Genomic DNA, 27,400 nt, shown 5'->3' on the forward strand with positions numbered 1-27,400 from the left:
TAGTTTTATGTCTCTGTAGCAGTAAGGATTGAAGATCCCAGTGGATTTGTGCGAATGTGGCAGGAGAACAAATGCGTGCATTAACCTGCCAGCACACCATGCCCCTGTGGAGACATACTTCTTCCCTCGCCGCCTCTGACTTGTTTCTCCCTCCCTTTTGCCCTTGTTATACCCTGGCTATGCATGTGCTTCCTTTATTGCCTCTCTGCTTGCAGCAGATCAGCAAAGCAAAGGCCTGTGTGAGGTAGAGAAAGCGGAAGTGGCTCCTTTAAGTCTGTTGTAAGCCCTCGCTGCTCTTCTGCCTTACCTTCAGAGTGAACATGTTGAGATCCAAGAGGCGGCTACCAGACCAGAGCTTAGAGAGATTTATTGATCCAGTTTATTGTTGACACCAAGAGCATTTCTTAGCATACATCAGCCCCGTGTCAAACAGGCGCCATGCTGTGTTCTGTATCTGCATGAGAAGTTTATACACATTCGAGCTGTACAGTATGAACAAATAGGGGAAGTAAATACATCCCACTGCTCCTCCCAGGAGAAGCAAGCCCTCATGCACGCTAGTAAATAGCAGGGTTTATTTACAGTCCGTTTCAATGCCTGACTGCACTGTGAACAACACAGCTCTGGGGCTGATGCTCACCTCCAGGGATGCCTGGAGTCAGGCTTGGTGGGGAGCAGAGAGTTGCATTGGTACCACTGGAACTTGCCAGGGTGCAGCCCCAGTACTGTCTAGTGCAAACTGAGCCTCCCCTGAGCCCTGGCTCCTGGGCAGAGGGGAATGAGGAGTACATGCAGCTTAACCAGGGGCCCTGGCAGCCCATTTCTTGCCCTATAAACCTGCTGAGCTCCATGGAGGATGAGAGACCAACGTACTTACATGATACAGTGGAGTGAATCACCATGAGCCCTGTGGGGCCCTGAGCCTTTGCTTGCCTGCCTGGTACAGCTGAGTCAGTGGCAGGAGGGATGCTTTGCTCCCAGTCCCTGCTGGGGCAGCAGCCCAGGCTGGTTGGCATGAGCATAGCCTAGCAGCGAAGCAAGGCACTAGTGTCTCAGGCAAAAACCAAAACTACAGCAGCGAGGTTTAACTAAGGCCAACCCTGTAAAACATCCCTTTTTTAGCATCATGGTCCTCAGAGCATTGTTGTGAGATGCAGTGTGAATATCCGATTTGCTGCCAGAGCCTAGACCGTGCTGATTTAAGTGCAGGGTGTGATGTAGGGCTTTGTGGCAGGCTGTTCTAATAGGGTTTGGCTAAACTAGGTCTCGATATTAGTCTATATGTGGAAATGAGGTCAGGTTTATCCTGTGAATGCTGTTAAAAGCACAGGGAGGACTCGGCAGGCAGGAGGCAGCCGCATGGTGGAGCTGCCACCTCGGCTCTGCTGACGCCACTGTTGGAGCAGCCACCAGAGCTCCCTCTGGGACACTCAAGACTGACCTTCCAAAGGGGAGCTTCTGTTGCCCATCATCACCCATCAGCACGTCAGCAGCATGCACTTCTGAGATGCTCTGAGCTGGGCAGGAAACAGGGTGGCCTTACAATGGCCTGGCAAAGTAGGAATGATACCAGGACGTGGTGTTAAGATGTCATTTGTCCGCCTGGACTAGTGTCAGCACGCTGCCAAGCTCGCTCAGGTTCCTGGTGGCCATAGCCCCTTGGATAGGGTAACAGCTTCTGTGTGGGGAAGGTCTCTGCTGAGTCAGTCCTGGGCTCCTTCTGCCAGGATCACAGTGCCAGAGCCAGGCAGTAAATCTGCTGCATGAGCAAGGGCGAGAGCATCTTCTTCATGGACTCTCCTCAGGGCTCACAGGGAACTGCTGGTGGTGTCAGCCCTTTGCTGTAGCTGCTTCCCATCCCAGAGCAGGCCTGGGGGCAGTGTGATTGTAGCCAAGCAGCAGAAAGGCACCTGACTTCGGGTATGGCACCAGGGAATTTATCTTCTAGCAATGCATCCTGCTTTGAATCCTGCTTCTGGGTGCTTGTGCTGCCTTTACCATTCCCACAGCTGGGCACCCTTTTCCAGCCTGATGTGCCAGCACCTCAGGTGGTCATTGCCACAGCAATGTGCCAGGCCTGCCCCACATGCCAATCTTTAAATCCCAAAGGCGTTTCAAGCCGCCTGGCTGCCAGCATGGAGAAATCACACAGGGCTGCCAGCCTAGAGGAATGGAGGAGCTGTGAGGGGAGCATCTCCTTCCTGCCCTCTGCCAGAGGGGACGAAGGACCAGGGAAGCTCCTCAGAAGGATAACCTATGGTATAAGGTGAGGCCAGGCAATGGATCAGGAATGATGCTCCCAGCCAGTACAGTGGGAGAAGTGCGCACCTCCCTTGCATGTCCTTTCATCCACTGCAGTGCAGGGGCAAGGTGTCGATAAGCAAATCCAAGGGTGGTTGTAGAGTCCTGGGCCTCCCTCTTGCACTCCGGGCTTCCCCAGGGTCAGCCTTAACCAGAGCTGCCCCCACAAGCTGCTGCAGAAGGACCCTCGTACCACAGGGACTAGGAGGAAGATGAGCTGGAACTGATTTTTTTGGCTATTTCCATGTCCGACTTGGCAACCAGGAACCGCAGCTTCTTCCCTCCGGAGCGGATGAGGTCCACCGCACTGCAGAGAGCAGCAACAGGGAGAGGGGTGAATTCTGGCTCCCTACAGGTTGGCAGCCCCCCAGGAACCTGCCAGGTCATGGACATGTAACCCCCCCCCCCCCCCCCCCCCCCCCCATTTGCAAAACAGCGCTCTGCAGGGTGCAAGCTGCCCCATTCCACCACCTTTGAGAGGAAGCCTGGGGTGGGCTGGGGTTGGAGCAGCAATGCATTGCTGAGACCCACCTCTGGAGCAGTTGTTGCTCCCTGATCCCTCTTCCAAACCCCCATATAGCTGCCCTTCCCTCTTCCCTGTGTCCTTTGTAGGTCTCTCTCTGCAGCTTGCCTGTACTGCAGCATCCTCTGCATTGTTGGCTGTACCAGGGACTTAGAGACCCTGTGCAGCTCTTTGCTGCAAAACAGCTGAAAACCTGGCCTTGAGCAGTAACTCCCACAGTGCTGATACCAGCCCAGGCACCCCAGCAAGGTGCAGCTCACCTTTGGTAGTCTGCCCCGATGAGACTGGTGCCATTGACAGCCAGGATGCGGTCCCCAATGGAGAGCCTGCCATCAGCAGCTGCGGGGCTGTCCTCGATCAGTGTGCGGATGTAGATCCCAGGGGAGCAGAGAGGAGTGTGCTGTCGGCAGGGAAAGGTGGTGAGTGACCAGCCAGGGCAGAGGGGACATGAAAGGTTTGTGGTCCCAAAAGGCTGAACTCTCTGGGCAGGGTGACTGTCCCCTGTGGGTGCCTGATGCCAGGCTGGGACCTTGGAAGCACTGGGGAGCTTGATGGATGGGAACTGGGGCTGGTGTCACTAACAGTGACAGGAAGGAAATGCAAGCCTTCAGTTTTATATCAATTTATACACAGAAAGGAGAGGTGGGGGCAAGCTTTTCTTGTTCAGTTTAATTAAGAGTAAAGCATCGTTAACCTGCAGCCATTTTGGGATGGGAGCTCTTTGCTCTTTGTCCCAGCAGCTCCGTGATGCCCTGTTTCCTACTGACTAATGCACTGCCGTGAAAGGCCACTTAGTAAGATGATCCACCACACTAAGCCAGATTGCAACGTCCCCTTGAGCAATGAGTGCTGTTGTCGGAGTAGTTTTGGCACCCTGCGAGCCTCCCTTGCCACCCGCTGAAGGGTGGAGGAAAGACCTCAGCTGAGTCATTTTCCTTCCACCAGAGAGCTGAGCCTGTCTGCTCTCTCCAGCTGCAGGACAGCTGTGATGGACTTTGCGTGCATGGCACGGCAACCCGGGAGCAGAGATCTGCTCCTCCTGAGAGATCCATCTATGCCTCATTTTCCCTAAGAGAAGCACCCTAGCTGCCATAGGAAGCCATTAGCTTCTTCATGGCTTCACATGTCCCACTCCAGCTCTTTGGAGAGGCATCAGCCCTGTCCCGTCATGGGTGAGGACTCACCAAGCCGTCAATCAGCCCCATCCCCAGCCCGATGGGTCCTCTCTCCAGCTCCACCACGAAGACGTAACAGAAATCATCGGTGGCAGAGCTGCGGCTGGAAGACTCTGGCGTGGGGTAGTCATAGGGGGTCGGTGAGCATCCTGCCAGCGGAGAGACTGGATTACCACTGTGGCATCACCCAAACCAGCCTCACAACCCCCCAGACCCCATCAAAGCCAACCTCAGGTACCCCCAGGGCCTGAGCTGGATGCGATGCTTCACTTGCGCTCCTTGTCCAAACATGGACAAGTCCCCACAGGAACCAGGGAAAGAGAACAGCAGCAAACACCCTCCTGCTCCAATCCTGCACCCCAATCCTGCACCCCAAATCCTGCACCCCAAACCAGGCCACTGCCAGCTGTCATTACCTTCAGGGGTGCTGCCTTTGGTGCCATTCATCCCGTTCCTCCGGTGGTCCTGCAGCCCTTTGCCAGTGCCCTGCGGGGACTCCGGGCTGATGGAGTCGAAGTTCAGAGGGGTGGTGGGGGGTGTCAGCAGGCAGGAGGGATCTGCGGCTGCTGGGCCAGCCTTGGGGGCCAGACCCCTGCCCAGCTGCAGCTGCTGGAGCCTCTCCTGGAGCTGTGGCTCACCATCGGGGTGCTCACAGGGGCAGCCATTGGTGGCCAGGCAGAGCAAGGGGCTCCCCTCCGGCTCGGTGCAATGGTCCTCCTGGGTGATGGTGCTCCCCAGGACAGCAGCAGGGCTCCCGCTCACCTCCAGGACATCTGCCGTCATGCATGCCTCTTCCTTAAGAAGAGAAATGCTCTGTGGGACCCCCTGCATGTGCTTGTCACACCCTACTGCACCCCACCACGCTGTGTGCTCTGCAGGCAGGATGGCTGCTGGCTCCAGCCGAAGCCTTGGCAATTTGGACACTGCTAGGGCTTGTCCTGGCTTCCCAGCACAGTTGTACACCCCAGGTTTGTGGCCAGGGCTGTGCTGGGGATGCTCACAGCCAGCCAGGATGGAATTCCTGGTCATGTTTGTGCTGGGGGACCTCATTGGAGGGGGACACCGGGGGATCACAGTTGTGGCGCCAGGGTGACAGGAGGAGGTAGCGGTGCCTGTGGGTGCTGCAGTCAATGGGGAGAGAAGAGGACCTACTGAAGGAATGTCCTCCCCAGAGAGCTGGAGACGAATGGCAGTTGAGCTTAGCACCAGCAGCACATCTCGCCCTCCCTGTGCTTTGTAGGCATTAGCTAATCAGTGCTCTTGTGCTTGCCCAGCTACATGGGGACGGGCAGGGTGCAGGGCATAGAGGACCACGAACATGCAGGGAGAACGGGAGCGCTGCCTGCAGATATCCCCCCTTCCTCCCTCCTCCCCACTAACAAGATTGCTGGGACCAGCCTGTCCATCCTGCTCACCTTCCCACTCCCTCCAGGCTGGGGGATTAACAGCACTAATCCTTCCAGCAGCTCTACATGAGGGCACTGCCACAGCAAGCCCTTGGCGCTGGGCTCAGAGGGGTCTCCAGAGGGATCAAAGCCCTTCTGCCCACCCAGGAGAGGAACAGCCCCTCCATGGGGTACAGGCTACCTTTGGGGGTGCTGAGCTTGGCCCCTCGCTGGTGCTGGGGCTCTTGCTCTGCAGGCTCCAGAGGAAGTGGCGGATGTAAAGGAGGTGCCTGTAGATGTTGTCGTCCAATGTATCCACCTCCAGGTCCACCTTGAAGCCCCCGCTAGGCAGGATGATGGGCGGGTGGTTGTCGAAGGACTCCAGCATCTCATCTGAAAGGCAGAGGGAGGGAGGTTAACATTGGCCTGGCTGCATCCCGCTCCTGCCTTCTGACTCTTGGCCCCGTGTGGTCTCCCAGCCGGGATCAGGGACATGGTGAGCTGCAAGGCAGCAGCATTCCCCATTTGGGAACGCAGAAAGAGCCCCGAGCCCTTCTGAGTGCGCTTTGCATCCTTTGCACTATCTGAATCACACTGCCACGGTTATTCCCAATCACTGTAGTTACAACAGGAGTCCCAGAGAGAAGAACAGAATTGCCTGCTTGGCTTCTACATAAAAACCTTGGAGGGAGCCTGCGTGTGACCAGAACACAGCGACCAGAGCAGCACTGAGCACGAAGCAGGGGGCTCACCGGGCTGGAAGGCGGCCGGGCTCTCCTCCTTGGGCTGCCACGCTGCGATGCAGCCCACATCCATCACTGCCTGGCACTGGCTCAGCACCCGGTGGAGCTGCGCAGGGCTCAGCGCTGGGAACTCAGCTCGCAGGGACGACCAGGTCATCTGAGCAAGGAGACAGAGCACAGGGCAAAAGGCAGAGGTGAGGAGCTGCTTTCTCCAACAAGCAGGGGCTTGCAAGGGGAATGGGAGGGAGGACAGGCAAGATACAATCATAGAATGGTTCCGGTTGAAGGGACCTTAAAGCTCATCCAGTTCCAACCCCCTGCCACGGGCAGGGACACCTTCCACTAGACCAGGTTGCTCCAAGCCCCATCAAAGTGGCCTTGAACACTCAAAGATGGAGTGAGCCCGAGCATCCCTCCTTGATACTGCCCATGCAACCAACCCGGGAAGCAGCAGCTGGTGACAGGCTGCAGAAGAAGGGACATATCATGGTAGGGACCTCCAAACACCAAGTGGTGTTTCTCCTGCCCGTGTCCATCCCGATGCCAGGCACCCCTCACCTGCACCAGCTGGGAGCCGGGCATGGCCAGCAGGTTGGCCACGTTGGCGAGTTTGGCAAAGAACTGCTGGGCGAGCTGCTCAAAACCAGCACCACGCAGCCACTCCAGGAGCAGCCGCACGCTGGCACGAAGCTTCACCCCCTGCGACCAGTGGAAGCAGCCGAGAGAGGAGCCTGAGGAGGCAGAACATCCATCAGCACTGTCAGGGAACAGGTCACCTTGCCTTCAGCTGGAACCCGGGGGTAGGGCTGCCCCAGGGAAGTGAAATAGATGCAAGTTAATGTCCCCAGCATCCTATAGATGTAACTACTGGTGGTGGCTGGACCTCACCTGGCAGTAATAGCAGTGTTAATGAGGGCTAATGAGCACCTCAGTTAGAGAGCAGGCTGCAGTAGTTTATTACTGAGCTGCCCCTCTGAGCTGCTCTCAGCATCCTCTGCTCTTGCAGGGGGTGAGGATGGGGTACTTGTGGGATTAAATCCCTTCTGGGAATGGGGATGGCAACTAGGTCTGTGCTTGACCTTTCCATGCTGAGACCTGCCCATCTCCAACCCCTTCAAGCTGCTTGAAGCCCCCTCCCTCCTGTACCCCTCAAGGTGGCACTGGGATGGACTGGAGGATCTCCCAAAGGCTCGATGCCCTGTGGGTTACCCAGTCCGGGCTGGGTGTTGGAGGAGGACTGACCCTTATCCAGGAGCTGGTTGAAGAGCAGGGTGTTGGAGAAGAAGAAGAGGTAGGCAAACATCTGGGAGGTGATCTCGGGGTGCACTTCGTACTGGCGCAGCAGGTCCAATGCTGCCTGGTAGATGAGCACGACCCTGCGGAGCTCCTCGGGCAGCGGCGGGTTCGCACGCCAGCTCTCCCGGCTCTCGTTCTGGAAGGGGTTGCACTCCAGCAACGCAGGGAGCGACACGTACAGACACTGCAGAGAGAGCAGTGTTCTGCTCAGTTCACACCGCAAGGATCCTGCTTCTTTTCCTCTTCTTTTCCTCTCCATAAGCCAAACCCTTTTGACCCCCCTCACCTTCACAAGCCAAGCAAACCCCCTGGTGCTGCTCTGGTAAGGGGCTGCTCTGGCTCACCCCCTGCCTCGATGTGCTCCAGTATTGCACAAGGGTATATTTAAAATACATATAAATATTAAATAAATATAAAAATGAATGTTTCTGTCACTTTTAGCAGTTGGAGGTGACAGCGTGGGACAGCTCAGCTAAAGGGATCTGAAAACTGATGTGAACCAGGGCAGGATCGGCGGGGAACAAGAGTGAAAGAAAAGCCAGGACTAATGGGGATGACCTTTCCCTATGGATTAAATGGGAGAGCAACACCTAGCATCTACTCCTGCTAAGGGGAAGGTGAGCAATCCCTGCGTGCTGACACCAGCACACAGCAGCCTTTCTTCTGCCTCACACTGCCCGCTCTGTTCCCTGCTCCCGATGCTGCCTGGCTCTCGCGGTCCAACGGCGGCAGTCCAGGGGCCCCTTTCCATCACACCCTGAATCACACCATTATGCCACGCTGGCCGGAGCCAAACAGCTCTCCCCAAACGCCTCCCCTGAGCCGCTGCACTGCAGGCAAGGAAGCACGCTGCAGTAATTCAATCCTTTTCCTGGGCTGTGACCAAAAATCGGGACATTTCAGCCCAAAGGAAAACACCTCAGCGTGGTGCGACTGCCAGGATGTAAAAGCTTAAAGAAACCTTCTGCACAGCCCAAGAGCTGCTGGGGATGCTTGTGCCAGCCCCATGGGATGCTGCTCCCCTCTCTGCGAGCACGTACCTTGGAGATGTAGTAGACACACTGCTGGAAGGTGTACATGATCACCTCCTCCAGCACCGTCATCGCCTCCTCGCTGGCTGTGATGGTTGAGGAGAAAAGAGACTCCTTGGAGCCTATGGGACAGAGAGGAGGATGAGGAGCAAAGCTGCAGCAGTAAAATGGGCTGAATTCACTGCTCCCAGATTCCCGGGGTGAGGTTATTGGTGTTCCCAGGCTGGCATCACCACCGTGGCATCCCTCAACAGGGGCAAAGAGCCACTGACAGCACAGCCCAGGGCTGCACTCCTTCCAACAGCATGCTGATCTATAGAGGTTTTAACTTGCTGCATAGACCAGAAAGTCTCTAAGGCTGATATAACCCCTTTTTTCCTTATTTTCTGTCTTTTTCTTTTTGGCTGGCAGTAACAAAGGCTCACCAGTGAGCAATTCTGCCTGCACACTCAGCAGCCAGGGGGCAAAAAGCTGCCCCAAAGCATTAACCACAAGCTGCCGTAGTTGAAAGGGGAGACTTGGCTGTGAACACAACACAACCTGGCCCTGAAGCAGGACGTGAGGCTGCTCCTCCTGCATGGATTACCCCAGCTTGCACCGCAGAGATGTCCCTGCTGATGAGGATTATGAGGGGTTAAAGGAGCATCTCGGGGGCACTGACCACTAGTTGCAACTGGGGATTAGCAGAGCAAAGGCACTCTGGTTGGAAAAGCAAGCAGGGTGCTGCGTCCAGCCTTACCTTTGATGTCCAGCTCCTCCTCCATGCTCTGGATATAGGTGGGTGATTTCTGCTGGATGAAGTAAAGGACCTCGATGGCATTGGCCATCCAGAAGAGGATGTGCTGCAGGTCTGGGAGAAGGTCCGTGATGGAGAAGTGGGACAGGGCAGCAGGGTCCTGGCTGGGGAGACACAATGGGCATTATGGCTGCTGCTCCTCAGCATCCCCACTCAAGCTTTTGGGTAGAAAACAGCGAGCCTGGGGCAATGCCAAAGAGCTTCTGCATCCCCTCACCCACAAGCCCAGCATCCACCTAAGGAAGACCCTTTACAAGCAAAAATCTGGTGTTTCCTGCTCTGTTGGATGGCAAAGGGGACCATGTGGGGCGGCTGAGTGTCGCCTGGCCTTTGTGGGGTGCCACTTTTGGGCGAGACTCTCCCTAATAGAGCTGAACTGCAGTAAATACTGCAAGTATGTGCTGTTCCTGCCAGCTCTGGACGGTTGAACCCAGCCCGCCCGCACAGGGCTGTTCAAAAATAAACCAAACTAAATAAAAAGCATCTGGGAAGTTGCTCAACTGCTTTTTCCTGCTATAGGAAAGGCCTGGGAAGCATCCTCGGGAGCTTGTCCTAAAGCAGAGCTCGTAGCAAGCACCAGCAGTTTCTCCAGACGCTGCTTTGGAGCCTGGATTTTGGAACGTTGTGATGGCCCCAAAGTGGTGCTCTCCACCCCTGTGCCACCATCTCTGGATGCACACATGCAACACCAGCCTCGTCTATACTCCACAGAGAGGTCTTCAGCATGAAAGGAGTGAGAGCCTGCGCTGAGGCCATCCCTGCTGCATCCCTCGGGGATGCTGAAGCCACATGTGCAAAGCCTTGGCCAGGTCTTGGATCAGAGAAGAACCCAGAGCTGCTGCAGCTCCTATTTCCTCCCAAGCTCACCTACTTTTCCAGCCCTACACATTTCCAAGCAGGAGCTTTGCAGGCAGTGTGGCGAAAGGACCAGAGAGCTGAATGCATGGGATTAGGCAGGAAAACTCAACATGCATCGGTGCTGGGAGCGTGGTTTTAGTCAGCCACGAACTCCCCTCGCTCATGCAGGAAGAAATGGGTTGAATTCTCCCCATTTGGGAGCAAAACAAGGCAAAGCAGCAGGCTGCACTTACTGCTGGGACTGCTTTTCGGCCAGCTCCCGTGTCCGCTCCTGGGCAGGGAGAGAAGGGGAAAGCAAAATGAAACCCAGTGGGACAAGGAGGCACAAGCATCACCCCAACCAGCACTCGCTGCCTCCTTGGAGGGGTATCAGCAGCACCCCGACCCCACCAGCACCCCCAGCCCATCACTGACTGACCCACACTGTCCTCTGGATCATTTTGGCCACTTTCAGCAGCAGCTGCCCGAAGTCTCCCGGCTCGAAGCTGGTGGCCGAGTGCTGGATGCAGAGGCAGAGCAGGAAGGCGGGTGTCAGCTTGTGGTCATCCCCACCGGGCTCGATCAGGGTCATGATGCGCCGCAGCAGCACATCCTCAGCCGCCGGCTCGAACTCCAGCAGCAGCTTCCTGCGGGGTGCCCTGGGGCCACCGGCGGGCGACGGGCCCCGCTTTTTGGTGGCGGGGTCCCTCAGCAGGCTCCCGCATGCCCTGCAGACAGGGGAACCCTCGGGGACAGCAGGGTGCAGGGCTCGCAGCCTCAGCAGGGTCTGTGCTGGCAGCGGCTGCGCCTTCATGGGGTCCTTATAGAGGAGCAGGTAGTAGAGACCGAGGGAGAGGAGGTCCCCGTGCTGCAGCACGACCGTCCGGGCCACCTCGGTGAAGTTGATGGAGACGCCAGCACCGGTGATGGGCTCCAACACCAGCTTCTCCTCTGAGCAATGCCGGGAAGGTCGGAGCTTCCTGATGGTGCAGTGCAGGGGCAAGATGTCGGGGGCTGACAGGCTGATGCTGGGCTTGCTCGCCTGTGTCCTCTGGCCCACCGTGTGCTGCTCGCGGTTCAGCAGGTAAACCAAGCTGTCCTGCCAAGCGGGGAGACGCAGCATGAACCAGGGATGGAGGGGAAAAGGAACCCTCCTCCCCGCCATGCAGTGGGTGCTGCAGCATCCTGCTGTCCCCAGCCATCCCTGTGTCCCCTGCACCTTTGCATGGCAGAAACATGTTTCTCCCTTTAAAACACGTTTCTCTCTTTATTTTGCTGAGCAGGACAGCAGCGATCCCAGCTTTGGACATGCTAATAAATGGGCACAGTAACTTTGGGCATGCAGTGAATGGGACTGCTTTGGGCAGAAGGAGTTCTCCTTCCACCTCTCACCTCCTTCTTCTCCTAGCTGCTTTTCCTTCCCACCTTCTCCTGCAGCAATGCCTGCATCCCCCAGCCCGGGGAGGACAGTGGGACACCACTCAGAGCAGCAGCTCCCTGTCCTGCCTTCTTTCCCCAGCCTGCTCCTAAGCAGCTCACATAACCCCCCCGTGCCTCAGTTTCCCCAGCTGTACTAAGAGGATGGCTGCAGATGGGTGAGGGCTGCAGTGCCAATGTCACCCTGGAGAAAGCTTGGCACAGCCAGATACCCAACGCTGACAAACTAGCCATTAACTACAAGAAACATCCCAGTCCTTTCCAGTTCTCCAAGTGCCTCCAGCGCCAGGGAGAAGGGGCTTCCAGACGCTCTGTCTCCTCACTGCCTCTCATCACGTTTGCCACTAACGAAGCAACTAGACAGGGGACGGGGGCAGCTCAGCCATCACCCGCAAAACTAGACCTTCCTTGTGCCAGGGCAGGGATGCTGCTCCTGCATCCCTCTGGGACGTTACCGGGGGGTCCTTGCTCTGCACCCCCTGTGCTTGGGGACAAGCTTGAGGACAAGGCTGCAAGTCCCAAGCTGGCACCACTCGTTCTCTAAAGGATGCTCTTCCACGCCACCACCCCAGCAGCTCCGGCCATGCAAGCAGCCCCCCGTTCCCCGGGGCTTTAGGGGGTGATGGGAGGAAAGCAGGGGGGTGCCGGGGGTGCGGGGAGGGGGGTGCGCAGGGAGGCGGCGCGGTGCTTACATGCTGCTGGCTGTAGCCCTGCAGGAGCAGGAGGTGCGGGGACTGGTAGAGAGAGTACCGCATGCTGCTGCCGCCGCTCCGCGCCGCCGCCGGGCTCCCGGGCAGGGTGGAGCAGTGCCGCTGGACCCGCTCCCCGGTACCGGTACCGGCCCCGGCCCCGGCCCCGGCCCCGGCCCCGGCCCCGCTACCGACCCGCCGGGCCGGGATGCCCAGGCTGGTCTCGCTGAGGCTGCGCCGCAGGGCCGGGGGGGGGACCGCGCCGCTCAGCCCCCGCCGGTGCCCGCCGGGCCCCCCGCGCCCGGTGCCGCTGCAGCTTCCGCGCCTGGGCGTTGATGCCTGCGGGGATGGGGAGGGGGGAAAGAGCAGCGTCAGCCCCCGCCGCCCTCCCCGGGCACCGCGGCACCCCATGGCTGGGGAGATGCTGCAGCTCGGAGAGGCTCAAAACCCACCCCCCCAACTCCGGCTTGGTGTCCCCTGGTTTCTCTGCCCTCCCCGAAGGGTGACACCAGGACACCAACGCAGAGAGTTTCACCCCAATGCTACCTCCGTAAAGGGGGTGTCCCATCACTTCCTGGCCCCCAAAACCCACTGACCGGGGGGCAGCCAGGCTGGGCTCAGCATCCTCAGCATCCCCACGCTGCCAGGGCTGGATGTGGTGGGGGGGAGGAAATCTCTGCTAGAAAGAAATACAGCCAAAAGAAATTCAACCTTTGCAGCCTGGATGCTGCTTTCAGGTCCTTCAGCAAGAGCTACAGGGAGGCCCCCCCGGCCCCTGCCCCGAGCATCAGCCAGGCATGGGAGCTGGAGCTGCAGTGGAGCCTGCCCACTGCCTGCTGCAGGAGAAGCTGTAATTAACTTCTCCCAAACATCCATTCGGGCAGAGCTGTCCGCAAGAGGAATAATGAGAGCTGGAGTGAATGAATAGGCCTGGCCAAGCTGCAAAAGCAGCCCCTCGAGTGGCATCCCCATCCGTGGGGGGGTCCCTGCAGACCCCTCTGTGCTGCAAGCGTGGCTCAAGCTCTGCAAGACAAGTTGGGGGTCCGATGGGTGATGCTCGTACCTGGGGTCGGCAGCCTCCTGGGAGCAGGTCGCTGGCATTCGGGGAGGACGAAGAGAGGGGAAAAAGCCTAAAGGATTCGCTTGTGAAAGCAGCACTGCAGCAGCATCAGTGCAGCACAGAGCCAGAGTCCCATTCACGGCTCAGCCGACCAGCGAGCAGGCTTCGGCCAGTGAGATTTGGGGACAGGCAGCGGGATTTGGGGACGGCAGAGCAGAGAGCCTGGTGCCCAGGGCTGCTTAAAGGGACACTCACAAGCTCAGACCCAAAAATGCCATCAGCCTTATTTGGTGAGGAATGGGCTGATGGTTCTGAAATACATTTTTGTGTTTGTTTGTTTTAGAGCAAGTGCTCCATTGCTGGGAAAATGAAAGAGATGGGGATGGGGAGGGGGTGGGAGAGGGAGAAAATAGCCCTGCTGTTTACATTAGGGCAAGGCACAGCCAAGCCACCAGAGCGGTCCAGTGCCCTGTGTCCTTCTTTAAAAGGCAATTGGCCCGGCTCATGTCCCCATCACGGCCAGCAGCACGGCATTGGGATGCCTGTGTCCCGCTGATGTGAAATCCAGGGAGTGCAACAGGAGCAGAGCCCAAACCGTGCTGCTGGCGATGCCAAAGGCCACCCCAAATGCATCTGCAGGAGGCCTTGGCTCCCCCAGAAGCCACATCCCCAAACCACAGCATGGAAATGGACCAGAGGGATGAAGGATGGTTGGGGCAATGCCTGGCTGTGGGAATGGAGGAGGAGAATGGCCAGATCCTGGGGAGCAGCTATTGCTGGAGCTCATTGCACTGGGATGGAGGGGGACTGCCAGGATTGGGGTCCCACCACCCGGAGTGAGACGCCATCACGAGTCCCTTATCTATGGGAAAGGAAGCTTCTGTATTTGTTTTGTGTAGGAAAAAGCTGCTTTTTCAGTGCTGACTGAGCCCCTGTCGCAGGCTCCCCGCTAACCCCGGAGCTGCCCTGGAAAGATAAACACAGCTCTTTTCCTGAGCATAACAAAGTCTCTCCATAAACCGGGATAGGGTTTTTTTCCAGTCCTCTGGCACTGCTTTCTCTTCCCAAGCATGTGCAGATTATCCCACCCAAAACACTGCACGAGCATCTTCAGTGCAGAGCTGCTGAAGCCACATGGTGATGCAGATGGGAATGGGACAGGATCACACCCTACCCCTTAGGAAGAGCTGGGCATCCCTGGCCAGCACCCACCAGACCCCACCAAGCTGCTGCCTCTAACCCCATCCTGCATCCCAGGAGAAAACCTGTTGGTGGTGGTGCCTGGGATGTTGACTGGGATCTGCCTCTTTTTCAGCCTAGGGAAGAGGTTCCTTTTTCCTGGCTGGGAAATAAATGAGTCAATAAATAACTCCAGGGGCCCCAGAAAAGAAGAAATGCTTTGAATTTACCCAGGAGAGGCTGACACCAGGCTAGTCCTTCCTAATGTAATTGCTACACAGATCCTGCAGGGAATCTTCCCTGAATGCAGTCGTGCTAAGGTATATCAAAGTCAGATCCTCGAAGGTACCTGCCAGAGCATCTTTTAATGTAATAGGCTTAACTCCTAAGTTTCTTGAGGTGTGCATGCATTGCAGCCTCCAGCCTCTTGGGAAAACCTCAGCAAGCTCAGGACATGGTGCAAAATGGAGCTGGTTTGGAAGACAAATGCCATAAAGATGCCAAGTGCTGCAGCTCTAGTTTGTGGGTGTTCTCCGCAGATGCTCTCTAACCACTGCCTCATTGCTCCCCAAAAGGAGCGGGGCTGAGGGTAGCAGTGAGAGAGGGAATCTGCCTCCTTTACTGCACAGCTGCTCCACCTGTGCTGCTGCTAATCAGTGGCATGAGGAGCAAGCACCTTCCTTCCCAGTGGGAAGCAGCTAATAAACTGATTAGGATAATGGGTAACCCAGCAGATAAAACACCTGAGCTATGTGCTAATAGCTTATGGATGGGTGGGGAGGCTTCCTCCCATCCACCAGCTCAGCAGCAGGGCAGGAAGCAATGCACCAGTCTGCGTGACACCAGTGGTCCTAGTCCTGCTGCTCCAGCGATGCTCAATGCGGGTAAGGACCCTGCAGGTATTTCCCTGGGGATCCTGTTTTGCAGCATCCCTGTTTTGTTTTCTAGGGAGCTGCAAGCCCAAAGTCCCTTTATTTTTGCACAGATGCTGCATTTTCCACACCAGTGCCTCACCACCCTGCGCAGGCAGCTGATGCTTGGCAAGTGGACCTCTGCCAGCTTGGGGCTGGTGACAAGGGTGACCCTGGTGGAGGGCACGTGCAGTCAGTCTCCATCACATCAGGGGTTTCAGGGCTTTTTGGGGTGCTGGATGAGAGGGAAGCATATGCTTCCCTCAGACATGCTGCATTACTCCCATCTAGCCCCAGAAGCTTGTGGATGGGGTGGGAAGGTATAGGTCTCAGCCCCACAGCACCCCGATGGGCAGTGCCACCAGCATAGGGTGAGACTCGTGCCACTGGAAGAAAGGGCTGCAGAAGTGAGCTTTTAACAGGTAAGACAAATAAGGGCTATGAGTCTGGAAAGCAAGCAGCCTAAACAAAAATGGGTGTAGATTTTCTGTCTTGGAAGAGCTTGGTCAGCTATGGAAAATGCCCAAAGTTTTAAAAAAATGGAGCATTTCCACCACCCCACCCAGGAGTGCTGAAACAAATGAAGTGATATCTACACTGAAAGCATAACGGGCTGATTTCCAGATCCAGGGCACGCGATCCCATCAGGAACTGCTCCTTCATCAGCAACCACTGCAGAGTGCTGAGCCCAGGCCAGCTCGGTGCTGCCTGCTCCTGCACCAGGCAGCCTGGATCCTGCTGCTGCCCCAGCCTGTGTGGGATCCTTACTCTCCCCATCGCTGCCAGCCCACCTGGGCCACAGGTAGGAACACTGCATCAAGGGGAGGATTTGAGGCCAAGAGCTGATGTGACCTTGGCCTCGGGCAGGGAGCTGCCACGTGGTCCTCCCCACAGCGTCCTGTAACCATTGTGCTTGACTCTTGCCCTTTCCTCTATTCAAAAGAAGCTGTTTTTAGAGTCACCACTGTCCCAATGAGCTTAACATGTCTCTGATCCTGGCTGAAGAAAGAGATAAAGAAAAGAGCATCCACCTCTGCAGCTCCCTCCCCAGTCCAGGTGCTGGCAGCAGCAGCCTCTTTCTATCACACATGCGATGAGCTGGGACCTGTAGCATCCCCTCCCTGAGCAGACACAAGGACTGGACACAGCGAGGGATGGAGGGAGCCCTGTCTCACCATTGGCAGCCCATGGACCACTCTGCACAGCATTAATACAAGGCCTGGGGGCTGTTTTCCTGCTGCTCATCCATTCCAAGGCAGTAGGTGAGCCCATCCCCAGCCCTCCATGCTGGTGGTGACCTGCCCGTAACACAAGCAACCCTTAAAGCTTTATCTCCACACTCAGAATTTGGGACACCCAGGCAAAATACCAATTGCAAATTGCAGCTGGTGGAGCTCCAGCAGCCTCTGTTCTCCCTGGTTTCCTTCATTCTGTGTGCCTGGTCTCCTTCCAGCCTTCATTAGAGCAGATTGGAAAGGAGCCCCATCCCCACTGGCACGGAACAGGCTGGGCCATTTTTTCTGCTGCTGCTGGGGGCAACATTGGCTCCTGTTTGCTGAGCACATGGGGTAAACCTGCACCATCATTAGGCTATTTCTGACAACCACAACTCTTTGCTACAGGTGTGAGGAACCACTTAGTTCTCATCCCAGCAAAACCTCCCAAGCTAGATCCAGACCCTTCCATCAGCAGGTCAGACCCATCAAGGGCATGATGCAATTAAAAACCTGATTTTAAACCTTTCCACCCTCATCCTTGTGGAGCTTTTATCTGAGGGTGGGAGGAGGAAAACATCATTACTGGGGTAACTTACTAACCTCCTGGTTCCTAATGATGCACTTATCTCCTCCTACCAGCCCTAGACTCATCAGCTACCTCTGAAGGAGCTCTCCTGCCCTACATAGTTCTCCCTTCATTAGTTTTTCATCTTGCTTAATTGCTCCTGCAGATTTGCCTGGGGTGTCTGGCCTGGAGGATGCCCACAGGGAGATGAAGATGCAGGAGAGCAGGGCAGCTCTGCCAGGCACAAAGCTGTGCCAAGGTATGGGACACCATGACGGTCTTGCTGCTGCTGCCCAGCTGCAAGTGGGGATTTGACATGAACTCTTAGACTCTCTGGGGTAAGTATTTGGGGTTGCAGGTACCAAATCTATGCAGGAGAACACCGAGTACCAACCCTACCCAGAAGCTAAAATGTGGCTACCCTCTCACTTGCACCACCTTCAGTGCCCAAAACATGTGCAGAAGCTGCTGGCGTGGGATGCTCGGGGGGCTTGCAGCAACCTGGACCTTCTCCCTATCCCGCACCCAGCTCTGACCTGCAGTGGTGGTATCCACATCCTTGGCTGCCATCTCCTCCACTTCCGCCCTCTTGCGCAGCTCCAGCCGCCGCGAGAAGCCCTCCCTGGGCTTCCAGAGGTCCTGGATGAGCAGCGGCTTCTCATGGTCACCCAGGACCCTCAGCCCCTCCGTCTGCCACTGCTTCTCAGGGCCCTCGAACCTCCCAATGACATCGCACAGAGCGTACTGCCCGGCACTGAGCTGGCTCAGCCCATAGCGTTCCAGGGCTTCCTTCACCAGCTCCCGTGCACCCGAGCTGCCCGTCACCAACACGCTCTTGTAGTTGGTGCCCGCACAGATGTTGCCTCCAAAGATCTTCAAGATGCCAGGGACTGAGAGCTGGGTGGAGAGCTCGGCTGGGTCATCCTCATTGGGTGCTGGGGAAGAAGATGCTGAGCTCCGGTCCTTGTAGCTCAGTGTCCGGTACAAGACCTGGGAGAAAATCCGGCTCTGGCGCTTCAGACGGTTCTTGGATGGTGGAGCCATGGTGGAGGAGGACCCATAAAACATGGTGCGTGAGGTCATCATGGAGCACAGCTGGGCAGGGGAGAGGGAAAAGGGGAAGGTCAGTGGTTTGGAGGCCAGATGTGCAGCATGGAAGAACCAGCTGGTGGCCATGGAGGAGCTGCCATCACTTCCAAGGTGGAAAAGGACAGCAGCAAGGGAGGGATACTTCCCTTATGCCACCCAAAACACCAGCGGCCAAGCTGAGCTAGGCTCTTTGGCGTCAGCAGAGATACCCCAGGATGGATTTGTCCCTGCAAATGTAGCCTGGAGCAGCCCCGAATTCCCCCTCCATTGCGTATATTGAGGTCCCTCTTACCCAAGCAAAATGCAATAGGAGGAGAGCAGAGCCCAGCAGGACTTGGCGTGGCCCATCCTGGTCAGGAGCCAAGGCACCAGGAGTTACTTCCACTAACGAGCTTACGGAGCAATCCCATTTATTTAGAGGTGAAATAGAAAGCTGAAGTGGGAATTCAATCACTCTGAGGTCACTGCTAAATGCTTTTGCTCACTGAGAGGCATGGGGTGAAAATGGGCTTTGATTAACCTTCCAAAAACAGCCTGACTCTGGCAAATCTCTTAGCTGTTGCTAGTTTATGGAGGACATTAAAGCATGTGGTGGCATCACTGACAAGGCTGCACTGGTCACGTTAGCCAGGGCAGGGCTGCTTGGGGCAGTGGAGGTAGGGCCATGGGGCCATGGCCATGCAACAGCTCCTGGTGCACTTCGTCACTAGGAACAAGCTGGAAACCACGGTGCTCTTCTGGCTTTAGGCAGATAGTGCCAGATGTCACTGCCAACATCTGCGGCCAGCTTTGAAATCGCATCCTGGATGCACAACACCCGGTGCTTGCACAGCACTGGTAACACCACCGGCTGCACCATGAACTGCTGGTGGGAAAAGTCCCAAAGACAACTTCAGCATTCCTGATTCGGACAGGATGGGGATTTCCCTCAACTCTAGATGTATAACATGCACCCTGCCTGCAAGGAACAGCACCAGAGGACACCCAACGTGTCTCATCCCCAGCTATCAGAGCACCCTGATGCATGATCCAGTGGTGCATGCCCAGGAAGATGTGGGATACCAGCAGCTTTCTGCATCTGCAGCCCCATCTTGCTCAGGCAGGATCTTGCCACCGGAGCAAACCCAGCGCTATCAGGCAGAATGATGTTGAGCCTGGAAAGCCTCCAAACCACCATCTAATTCAGGAAGAAAATGTGTCCCTGCTGCTGATGGGAGAGGTCACCTTCTAACCCAGAAACAACCTCCCTGCTGTGCACAGAGGATTTCTGCGGGGTGTACATCTTCCCATCACAGAACCAGACACCCACTGAAAGCTACAGATGGGAAAACTGAGGCAGCAGCAAGAGCTGAGGCTGCACGATGTGCCTCGGAGCTGTGTGATCCTGTGATGCTGCTGCTGCACCCCCAAGTCACCCCTTTTGCTCCCCAGCCCCATCAGGACTGTGAAAGTGTTGGGGTTTGTCCTTCTTCCCAATCTGCCGGTTCCAAAAGCAACTTGTCCAGGTTCTGCAGGGCAGGGATGGAGCCAGCAGCTACCCTGGCTCACTGGAACTGGGTTTGGCATCTTTATACCTCACCAGCTGAGCACTGGTCCTAAGAGCTTCACTGCAGCTTGCTGGGTTTGAGGAAGGCTGTTCCTGCTTCCACCTGGGGAAACTGAGGCAGGGATGGGGTTAGAGCTATGGCTCTCCCCACACTGCTGCTCCTCCTCCAGTGCTGCTGCTCCCACTAGGGACATCCCTGGGGACATCCCTTCATGTCTGCTTGACATCCTTGATGTGTGCCACCTCCCAGGAGCACCAGGGCAGATCCAACCTGGGGAGCAGGTCAGGGCACTAACAGAGTCAGGTTCAGCAATAGCTACCCCAGGTTGTTAGCACAGCCCCGTCAGTCCTCATTAACATCAACCAGACCAAAACTGCTCCGTGTCCCTGTGAGACCTTGCCATCAAGGATGCAGAAGACAAAACTTTGTCATCAAATCACTGTTTTCAGCTTGCGGATTTAATCTCCTCTGCCCTGAACTACCTCCAGCACAAAGGGAAACCTTTTAATATCTGCTGGTGATAAAATCATTCCTCCAAGTCCATTCCTCCGAGTCCACATCACAGACGGAGACACCATCCTTGCTGCTTGCAAGTCCCTGCCTGGTTTTGAATATGTTATTTATAGCTCAGCTATTTTCCTGCTTTTTCGATCAAATGCAGCTTCTACAGAGTGCAGGGAGAAGGCATTTTATGGGGAAAAAAAATAAGAAGCCTGGATCAGGAGAATCTTCCAGCCTGGTCACCCCATTTTTTAACATCTGGAGTAGCACCAGTGTGATTTTACCCGTCACCAGCCCAGGTCACCTTCTCTCAAAGACAGCAAAACACATGGTCTTAATCCCCCTGAGGACTCTAATGGGTGTGATAAGATGATAATGAAATGGGCTCTTCCCACATCCGTGTGCTCAGGCACGCTGGTCACAGGCATCTCTGAGAAGGTTAAAGAGAAGACTGGTACATGCAATACCATTGAGTCTTGCTGAGAGAGCCAGGGATGCTCCAGCTGGACCCAGTTACCTGGGGACAAGCTGTTAAGGGTATCAACATCTTCCTGCAGGTTGATGGGACACATGCTCCTGGACCTCCCAGCTCAGACAAGCCCTCTCCTTGCTGCAGGCAGCCTCACTGGAGTACAAGTGCCTGCAGCTAGGAAGGTATGACTCAGACCTTCCAAAGAGTCCCTTTCTTCAGCATCCAGTAACACCTCTGTTAACGACTATACAGGAATTAGCCAAAAGCCTGCAATTGCCTCCCAGTGGGATCTGTAGCAGGGTTCCTTCACCTCTTCGCATGCTGTGCCTGACCACACCAAAACCAGCTATTTTCCATGGCCAGCACTGTCTGTATTTACCCTGCAGACCTATGACAAATGCTTTTGGTATCCACATGGCCACCACACGTCCTTCCATCGCCACAACTGACTCTGCAACCAACAGGGATTTTCCTGCAGGCCCTGAGGTTTCTGCTTCCACCATGGGTGAACAGCTCCTTCCCACCAGCTCCAACCAGTGCCCAGGCAAAGCCTCCCCTTACCTTGCCATCCTTCTCACGTGCCTTTTTTCCTTCCATTCATCCTCTTTCTTAAAACTAGCCCTCTGCTCTGTCATGCATTCTCCTGGGTGGACATCCGTTGTGTCTATGCAAGAAGAAGAAGAGGAGAAGTGATCATGGGCTGCCCACAGACATCAGCTGCTCACAGTGTGGTGGCTTTGGAGGGCACAGAGATGCTACGACTCCACTCCTGATGTGCAGCACTTTTGCATGCAGGCTCCTGAACCATGTATATACCCCCTCTGGCTCAGCATCCCACTATATTCCCCCTGCCTCAAATCAAACAGCCCAAGCACAAGCTGCTGACATCTGGGATGAAGGGGGCACATTGCCCAGAGGGGATGCATGGCTGGTGACACGTGTGTTTGCACATGTTCATCAAGCCACAGATGGGGAAGACCAGACCAGCCCCAAGCTCAGGCTCCATCACAGCAGGAACGTGGCAGCCTTGGGGGTGAGATGGAGCAAATCCAGCCATGGTGATGCCCACCAATGGCATCTACCCCATCACAAAGAGACAAGAGAGGAAAAGAAATGTTATTGGAAAGGAAAGGTAAAGAGATGGGATCAGTGCCAACACCATGACTTTTATCTCCTTCTCCTAAGCATGCATGTGCCCAGAGATGCCAGGCTGGAGACCTTCTCATCCATGGGTGGACAACAAGTCCTGGACCAACTCCTTCCCCCTGCAGCCACAGCATGTTGGGATGCTCACCAAGATCTGTTTTCCTTGAATCTCAGTCTCTTTTGCTGGACATCGAGGAGAACCACCAAGCACCAGCCCCTCACCCTCCCATCACAGATCTGCAAGAACACAACCACTGATAACCAAAGGGAGAGAGAAAAGAAGCGCCTGCAAAGTGCCTGCAGTGATTTCACAGGTCTTTCTCAGAAAGAGCCAGCAGGGCACAAGAAATAATCTTTCTCTGTGGCTCTGCTGTAACTGGAAATGCACCATCTTATTAAATCACTTCATCAGGGCCTCAGCGCTGGTTTAATCCAGCCCTTCTTGCTGGCCTAGCACTGGGGCTATGGGAGAAACTCTGCAAGGTGACGGGTCGTGATGCTAAAGGCAAAGAGATGCTGATCCCACTTCTGCTGCTTGCCATGTCTTCTGATGATTAATTGCTCCCACAGGTTAAATATTTATGCCTTATTTCCAGTGTGTCTGCCTTCAGCTGCCAGACATTGATTCTTGTCATGCTTTTCTCCGCTCAATTAACAAGCTTTTGGCTGCCATGTATTTTCTCCTCTGCGAGAGTATTTAGGTGCTTTAATCAAGCCCCTCTTGTTTCTCTTTGGTTTGATTTATGAGTAGATTAACGTGAGGGCCATCTCGTCTCTTGCTGTAAGACATTTTCTGCAGCCCCTCAGTCCCTTCCCTGAAGTTCCCACATCTCCGCTGAGATGGAGAGACTGGGTTTGGCTGTCATCAGCCCAAATCCGGTTCTGATAGCACCCTGATCAAAAAGGCAAATAACTGCAAATTTTTCCCAGAGCAAAATTTCCCATTATCATGGAAAATATTCAATACTCCAGCATGGAAATCAGGACAGGCACGCAGCCACCTCCCCAGCAGCTCCTGCTGCAGGAGGGAATGAGCCCTTGTGCTGCCTTTCCCAGCTCCTGATGAACATCTATCACCCAGATTAGGGCCAGGAAAACGTGTACAACTCCAGTTAGTTTTGGGTGCAAAGAGATTTCCACTTTCCATTCAGATCCAGTTAGGAAGCCTTTTGCTTGCCCAGTTTACCGTCCAGATTTGTCCAAACTATTAACATTGTGCTGCTCTGGGTCAGCTCCAGGATTTTCCAAAAATCATTTCTATCTCCTTCTAGCTTACTGATAAAAGCACTGAAACACCGAGGGCATGCAACCAGCTAGCAGTGCCCAGCAGTGATAATCTCCTCTGATAACTGCCTTTGAAATGAATCTGGTTTATTTAATACTGGCTATCTTGACATTGTATAATGTCAGCTCTAAATACTGGCCTGGACTGGCTTTAATACTGAAAAGTGCAGGTCTTTACAAGAATATCACCTCACATAACTCAAATCTTTACAAAATTGTACTACAGCCAGAAAGTCACCTCTCGCATTGGAGACTGAAATCACTTCTACTTGCCAAGAGTTGTTTTCCATATAGCCACGTTGGACGGCAGGAATTTACTCCTGGTGCTGAAGTCTTTCATCAATTAAAGCCTGAGCCAGGTTTCTCCCTTTTCTCCCCAGGGCGATGCTATCAAGCCAAGCAACCTGTAGCTACCAGGTCATCTTACTCCCTTTTGGGAAGAGCAACAACACCATTAAACCACTTTTTTTAATCTCCTGGAATTTCCCTGGGGCTCATCCTGGTGCAGATGCAGGTTTGCATGGATGGGCGGTGAGGTTTCAGCTGTAGCCATCCCAGAATGGCAACCAGAAAACCTATTTCCCCACATCTCTATTTGGACAATTTCCCTTTTTCTTTCCCTTTCTTTTTTGGATGGAAACCATTCGAGTTGCAGCCTCAGTCTAATGGCAACAACCGCAGCCTGGATGCTGTGAGCAGAGGGAGAGGCCGCCCGGCACTGCAATGTGGAACAAATTATAACTGAGAGAGCAAAGGAAATGAGAACACCCTGGACACAGCGGCTTTGACGTGCGCTCCTTGGCTCCAAATCCTGCCCCTCTGCAAATCTCATCCCTGATGCCGAGGCACAGCCCAGACCCCATTCAGTATCAGAACCCCCACTCCCATTCTGGATCAAGTCTCTGCTTCAGACCCCGGCCTTTTCTTGTGTGGGTTTTATCCATCTAATCTAGGGGTGGACTGGAGGCTGATAATGTCAATGCCAGCCTTGGTACTGTCTTTAGCCGGATCAGAGCAGGTAAACTCCTTACCATGTTATTATTAGCAGCAGACACACTGCAGTAGCACCCTGGACCCCACAGCCCAATGACCGTTCAAACTAGGTATAAAGGCAGTCCTAGTCCTGCAAAGATGAACTAACAGTTTGTCCTAAAGGCAGCTCTAGCTCTACAAACAAATTATACTGATTAGGAACCAATTCTACAAGGACAACAGGAGCCCTTTTAGCATGTTTTCTTTTCTTACTTCTTTTTTCCCCCCATTATTTTGCAGGTTTTGAGCCACCAACGTGCATCAGCTCTCCAGCAATGCACAAGTACAAATGCCAGCCCTCTGCCCGGGCAGCTCTATTCACACACACACACACGCAAGAAACATTTCACAAAGACCATTTGCTTTCTGCTGCCTCCTGAGCAGCAGAGCCTCGGTAGGCTGCCTAATTATAAGATCTTAGCAATAATTCTTTTCCTGCGATAATTAACTGATCCTGGAGAGCACTGAAAATAAGCACTTCCCAAGCAAGTAGCAAACTCCCCTGAGTTTTCTCTGCTAAAGTTACAAGTCAGCATGAAACTGCTCCAGCCTCACGGGGACACAGACCCACAGCACCTCCCCACCAAGGCCTGAGATGCCGCGACAGTCACAAGCAGCCGAATACAGGTGAAATTGCATGTGTCGAAAAGCAGTGGGATCCCAAGGGGCATACAATCGGGAGAAGGATCCCAAGAAGTGTGCGATGGGTCAAGGACCCCAAGTGGCATGCAGTGGGGAGAAGGATCCCAGGGGGTATCCAGTCAGGAGAAGGATCCCAATGGATGTGCAATGGGTCAAGGACCCCAAGGGGCATGCAATGGGGAGAAGGATCCCAAGGGGCATGCAATGGGGAGAAGAATGCCAAGGGGTGGGCGATGGGTCAAGGACCTCAAGGGGCACCCACTGGGGAGAAGGATCACCAGGTGTCTGGCAATAGGATGAGGATCCCAAGGTGCTGCATCTCGCCAGCCTGGCCCCCGACTGCCCGCTGCCCCTTGGGTCTCCAACAGCAACCGGACAAGCCTCAACCCTCACCGCCGCTTTCCTCCTGCCTCCACTTTCCAAGGGGACAAGAAACAAACGTGTCCGTCCGAGCAGGTGAGGAGACCTGCTGGCCCCATCCCGGGGACAGGCTCCCGGGAGCGGAGGGCTCCGTACGGAGGGGTTGGCAGCGGTGTCCCGGGAGATGCTATAGGGGAGATCTGCCCCCCAACCACCCCCTCGGGTAGGGTCTGCCTTGTACGACCCCGCGGTGCGCGCCCCCCCCGCGGTACTCACCGTGCGGGACCCGGCGGCTGCAGCGCCCGGACCCGCCGGGGCTGCGCGGCGTGTCCCGCCGCCGGGGCGGAGCGCGGCGGAGCGCAGCGGAGCGGCACTGCGGCGCCCCCCTGCGGCCACCCGCCGCGCTGCGCAGCGCCGAGCACCGCGGGACGCGTTGGAGCGGCAGCGCCGTCCCCTGCGGCCGATAGGAGCGGCCAGGACGCGACATGTCGCGGTGTGATACTGGAGCGGGTACGAAAAGGTCAATGGTGAAGGGCCTGGAGCACAAGTGTGAGTAGGAAAGCCTGAGGGAACTGGGGAGATTTAGTCTGGAAAAAAGGAGGCTCACGGGGCACCTTATCGGTCTCTACAACTACCTGAAAGGAAGATGAAGTGAGGTGGAAGTTGGTCTCTTCTCCCAAGTAACAGGTGATAGGACAAGAGTTAATGGCCTCAAGCTGCACCAGGGGAGGTTTAGATTGAATATTAGGAACAATTTCTTCACTGAAAAGGTGTTGAGGTATTGGAACAGGCTGCCCAGGGCAGTGGTGGAGGCACCATCCCTGGAAGTGTTCAATAAACGTGTAGATGAGGCCCTTAGTGACCTGGTTTAGTGGTGGTCTTGGCAATGCTGGGGTAACAGTTGGACTGGATAATCTTATTTTCCAGCTTGATTCTACGATTCTATTCTGTGATTCTATTCCCCCTGGGGCACGGTGCCCAATGGAAATGCCAGGAGAGTGAGACAGCTTTGGCTAAACAGGTTTTATCAAACAAGCTCCAAAGTCGACCTGGAGACTGTGGTGGCTGCATGGTTGAACAGAATCATAGAAGCATAGAAGAGTTTGGGTTGGAAGGGACCTTCAAAGCTCATCTAGTTCAACCCCTCTGCAATGAGCAGGGGCATCTTCAACTAGATCAGGTTGCTCAGAACCACATCCAGCCTGGCCTGGAATATGCAGGGTTGGCGCATCCACCACCTCTCTGGGCAACCTGTGGCAGTGTATTATTACCATCATTGTAAAGAATTTTTCCCTCGCATCCAGCCTGAATCTCCTCTCTTTTAGTTTAAAACCATGATTGTGTCCTATAGCAACAGGCCCTGCTAAATCAGGAAGGGATGGATCATAACTGCACCAGGGAGATGTTTGAAACAAGGAGGTTGCTGATGCAACTGCCTCCATCAGGTAAAAATTCTCCTTTTGGTTGAAGACAGTTTCCCTGCCCAATAGTGCAGGGGTTACGCTTTGGGTGGGGAGGTGGCTCTGCCACCCAGACACCCTCTGGGAGAGACAGCACCAAAGCAAAGCAAAGCAAGGCAGGAGGCTTCCCAGTCCAGCCTGATTGCCGGCAGCAAATTATGGGCGAGGTAGAAGTTGTGGGTCAGGTTTTGGGGTGAGTTCAGCTGCCCTGGAAGCAGGGAACCCTTCCTGGCTCTCTGGGAAAGCTGCTGAGCGTCTCAGCCCGTGGTGGGGATCCAGCCCTGGTGTAATTGCAATGGAGAGGTGCGAGCAAGAGGACAGCCAGTGGATGTGCAGAACCCTGGGCAGGCAGCACCATGTGGAGGGCTCCATGGATGAGGGCAAATTCTCCTTCTCTAAGAGGAGCCAGTGCCCATAGGAGCTGGTGGGTGGTGGTGGGTTTTGTCTCTGGGGTCCACAACGAGCGGTGCTTACTCTCTGCCCCATGTTCCACAGGTTTCCCTCCTCCCTAGATCTGGCATCCTCATCCCCCTGCACATGCAGCCCCAGGGCTTGACCCACATCAACCTCTGGCTCAGCCGCAGCAGGAGGGGAAAAGACAGGACCAGAGCGGGCGTGCAGAGCTTTACACTGAAACCACTGTGGTGAGGTGCTGGGGAGCCCTTCAGCCAGCACCATCAAGCATGGAGCCATCAGCAAACACCAATTGTTTTTGTTTAAGG

At 55.2% G+C, this 27,400-nt stretch overlaps 1 protein-coding gene across 1 annotated transcript; it reads right to left on the reverse strand.

Moving 5' to 3' along the window:
* Window positions 1-350: 350 nt before the first annotated feature.
* On the reverse strand, window positions 351-25,572 carry RADIL (Rap associating with DIL domain). Its single transcript, XM_030483483.1, is given in 17 exon segments — window positions 351-2,608; window positions 3,085-3,224; window positions 4,009-4,148; window positions 4,416-4,794; window positions 5,587-5,777; window positions 6,137-6,284; window positions 6,686-6,858; window positions 7,370-7,607; window positions 8,464-8,576; window positions 9,194-9,354; window positions 10,342-10,379; window positions 10,527-11,186; window positions 12,217-12,468; window positions 12,470-12,552; window positions 17,682-18,240; window positions 21,316-21,418; window positions 25,495-25,572. Coding segments are annotated over 16 exon segments (3,417 nt in total). The 5' UTR covers window positions 21,352-21,418; window positions 25,495-25,572; the 3' UTR covers window positions 351-2,502.
* Window positions 25,573-27,400: the final 1,828 nt, after the last annotated feature.

The sequence above is a fragment of the Strigops habroptila genome, chromosome 4 (genome assembly GCF_004027225.2).
Source record: "Strigops habroptila isolate Jane chromosome 4, bStrHab1.2.pri, whole genome shotgun sequence".
Taxonomy (NCBI): Eukaryota; Metazoa; Chordata; class Aves; order Psittaciformes; family Psittacidae; genus Strigops; species Strigops habroptila.